Below are 4,030 nucleotides of genomic sequence, written 5' to 3'. Positions count from 1 at the left end.
TAGATTCGATATCACTTCAAAAAGGAAATTGCCACATCCATGCATATCAGACGTGTGCAAGGTCAAAAATTTTAGGGGGGGTAAAATGATTTTGCCAAAGGGGGGGTGAAAATTTATTAATGGGGGTCTGAAAATTTATAAATGGGTGTCACAAAAAAATGAAGACCTAAAAAAAAAAAAAGGTCCTCACTTTTGAAAATCGATTCTATCTAGTGTAAACCCAGTCTCCGAAAAACCCAGTCTCTACCATCCATGATAATAATTATAACGAGAGAAAGTTTTACATTGGAGCAAAATTGAATATATTCGGACGACAGGTCATTATCACAGAATACCAAGATGAAAACACACACAAAAAAATTGACAAGTAAACGACAAAAGTTAGCCATTTCAATTGATACTTTAAGAACAAATTATCAAAAGGATACGATTCAACGTTTCCAGTTGCTTCTTTAGAGCTTTCGGATTAATACCCACCAAATACATTTCAAAATTAAGCGAAATTTTCAAAATTCTCTGCAATAATGCATTTCAATCATCAATTGTGCTATGTTTGAATTGACGCGACAACATGACCTGACTGACTTACTGGGCTTTGGCATCAACGACATTTGATAATCGGGTATTTCGGTTGCTTTTGTATCCCAAGCGAAAGAGTATGATGAGATTCTATCGTGACGATAAATTTCATCGTAGACTAGCGGAGAGCGCGTGTATGCAACACATCTCCGTTGTCACTGCTGCGATGTTAAACATAGTACGCGGTTCACGCACACCGATACATAACTGGTCATGTACGTACTATGTTTAACATCGCAGCAGTGAGAACGGAGATGTGTTGCATACACGCGCTCGCCGCTAGTCTACGATGAAATTTATCGTCATGATAGAGCCTCATCGTTCTTTTTCGCTTGGGTAGTTACTGGATGTAATGCATTCAAATGAAAGAAAATATAAACGAGTATATTTTTATCATTCAATCGCTTAAAACACAATTGGTTGCAGGTGAATAAAATGTTTTCCCCTATGAATTGAAAATCCATTTCTACAGATTGACGAATATTTTTATTCAATATTATGAATAAGAATTGACACAGATAAAATATATTGTTCTTTATTTTTCTAAAAATATTTTAAAGATCCCGAACGGTTAATAAGTGATGAAAGTTCAGCTGGTCTTCATTATGGAAACGGTGCAATGACTGATACAGTATTTTACCTCAATAATATGGACGAAATCTCAAAAGTAGATCCAGAAAAAACAACCAACATTATTACTTGAATCAAAGTCATTGACACTTGCTGTGAGTCTGATAAAAAAAAATGCCGTCCATTGTACTGATCTTGAAGAAGACTGTTTGCTCGAAGTGGAATATTTTTTCAAAAATTTCTCACAATAAATGGACTTTATTGAAATCTTTTTCGCGTTCAACATACTTAAACAGGAAAAATAAAAATGAGATTATTAAATAAAAGCAACATGTTAAAAAAGAAGATCGAGTCCATCTTGTGATGAAAGAGTTGAATATGGCACATTGCTCGGCCGTCGTTTGAGTAGGTTGTCATTGCTGTCAGCTGCATTATGGCTATCGCTAACATTATCAAAATATGAGTATTGGTAAGTGCTAGCCAGCCAGCAGAACAGAATGATTGCAAAGAGCATCAGAAATGCGTACAAAAAGTATCCAGAGCTTTGTAATTTGAACGGTTCTAATTCCGTAATGGCGATCACAATCAGATTGCCGAACGCATTATTACAGAACCAAGCAGCAGTCATTACCGATCGCATCGAGTATGGTGATTGTTTAAATGAGAAGGATAAGCCGGGTATTGAAAGCATGACTTCTCCCAACATTATCAATAGAAATTGTGGGAATTGCCACAATATAGACCATTGTTCACCGGTGTTTGATAGAAGTGAATGTTCAATTTTAACTTGCAGAAGTCCAGCACAGAAAAATGACAGCACGGCACTGAAGCCACCCATCGCCATGCTTTTCAGAGGTGAAATTCGAACGTTATACACCAGAAGTGCAGGAATCACAACGTTTTGCCAAAGTGGTATTAGAATTAAAAGCAACAAAGCGCCAACTGCTTTCGCTTGATCAGCTTCGATTCGAAAGCCAAACACGGTTGTGTTCAAACACGACGATTGGAATGTCCAACTCGAATCAATTTGATTGAATAAGGCCCAGTACATCGGTAGCGGGATAAATAATTTCAACACCTACAATTTAGCGAAGATGTTTTATTTGGGCGTTTATTAATTTGTAAAATTATAGAAAAATACCTTGATAACGGCGCAAACTTCCCGAACAAAATTGTCCGAATAGTGCTCCAAAGCGCCATCAATCCATGTACAATATGCTGACGGGCCGTTGCGCATTTTCCTAATTTTGTGTTTGATGCCAGTGTAAATGCATCCAATAACTTGGAATAGAATGTTGCTCTTTGATTCGCCCATTTCTTCGTTTTTGTACAGGAACATACCCAACAAGAAAACAACTGTTTCGAACGAGATAAAACTGTCAATTTTGTGGCAATTTTGATTCATTTCGTTTAAATATGATTTCGCTCACCCCAAGCGACTAAAAAGACGGTACCGAGTGCACCGAAAACGGCAGCATAGCATTCCTTATGCCCGAAGCATTGAGTTTGTGCTCTAATTTCGGGAGGAATAATTTTGGCCAACATAATGCCAAGCGTATAAATGAAATAGTAATGCGAAAAGTATTGATCCAAATCCCTTGATTGATGCGGCAACTCAAACTGTGAGCCGCCCAAACTCGTGACACAGGCACGAATACTGCCATTGCCAATTGATATCAGTATTAATGATGTAAGAACCAAAGATCTGGAACAAATAAACAATAACAGTTCAATTGTTTTGTTATTATTACACTGTAGTAACATTTACAGCTTTTGAAATGAACGATTCTACACATAAATTTCAGATTTTAATAGGGGACGAGTGTAGTTGAACCACATATTTCGTTCTGATAAGTTGGTGGATTGGTATCAAGAACGACCCTTTCATAACTGGTTATCAGTAATGTTGAAAAAATGGTCAAAAATGGCCTCTTACGACGTTTTTGTCTTCGACAACTACCATTTTTTCGTCAAAAAAATATGGGTCTCTGAACACTTGAACACCGATTTTCCTACAAATTTGGTCAAAAATTGACATTTCTTCATAAAATAATCGATTGATTGAAAGAATGATACAAAATCACACTTACGGCATAGAAAACGCTCAGACAATGACCTACGATGGGTCTATATCCACTCAGAGACTCAAATTTTTTTGACGAAAAAATGGTAGTTGTCGAAGACAAAAACGTCGTAAGAGGCCATTTTTGACCATTTTTTCAACATTACTGATAAACAGTTATGAAAGGGTCGTTCTTGATACCAATCCACCAACTTATCAAAACGAAATATGTGGTTCAACTACACTTGTCCCCTATTAAAAGCTGAAATTCATGTGTAGAATCGTTCATTTTTTCGTTACTACAGTGTTATGAAATAACGATTGTTGTTGTTATCTGCACCAAAATTTGAATGCAATGTGCGTCATCTTACGTGATTGGTACCGTTTGGAGTGGCAATGTTAAAATCACCATACCGATCCATCCACAGGCATAGAAAAAGAATAAATAAAATATAGTTTTTACATTGCCCAGATAACTATCCGCTATGATCGCGCCAAACACTGGACAAAATTGACTGAAAAAATTAAAGACATGATAAAATGTCATCGATGATTCCTCGGTAAAGTTAAGCGAATCCCGCAAATACAACGCCAATACGGCTACAATCGAACAAAGAAAACAAAATTGACATAAAAAAAACGATATCGATTAAATGATTATTGTGATTGAATGGAAAATTTTGATAAGACAACAATTGTTTGTGGAATAATTGCATGGAATACATACTTCGGACACCATTTGCAGCAAATGCCTCAAAAAACTTTGAGAGCAACACAAATATTACGGCCTTTGGATATGTCAACCGGCTGCCTCTGACC

The 4,030-nt window shown here is 36.6% G+C and overlaps 1 protein-coding gene across 1 annotated transcript; it reads right to left on the bottom strand.

Annotated features, from left to right (window-relative positions):
* Positions 1-1,042: 1,042 nt before the first annotated feature.
* LOC129572110 (peptide transporter family 1-like) lies at positions 1,043-4,026 on the bottom strand (the record flags this gene model as incomplete). Its single annotated transcript, XM_055452026.1, has 5 exons — positions 1,043-2,227; positions 2,291-2,505; positions 2,580-2,854; positions 3,583-3,811; positions 3,939-4,026. Coding segments are annotated over 5 exons (1,551 nt in total), but the record flags the coding sequence as incomplete, so codon positions are not given.
* Between the last annotated feature and the right edge of the window lie 4 nt (positions 4,027-4,030).

Source organism: Sitodiplosis mosellana, unplaced genomic scaffold (assembly GCF_009176505.1).
Source record: "Sitodiplosis mosellana isolate CC-2019 unplaced genomic scaffold, AAFC_SMos_1.0 Smas_scaffold_4163, whole genome shotgun sequence".
NCBI classification, from domain to species: domain Eukaryota; kingdom Metazoa; phylum Arthropoda; class Insecta; order Diptera; family Cecidomyiidae; genus Sitodiplosis; species Sitodiplosis mosellana.
The sequence above is the reverse complement of the archived record's forward strand: the minus strand, read 5'-3'. Positions and strand labels throughout refer to the sequence as shown.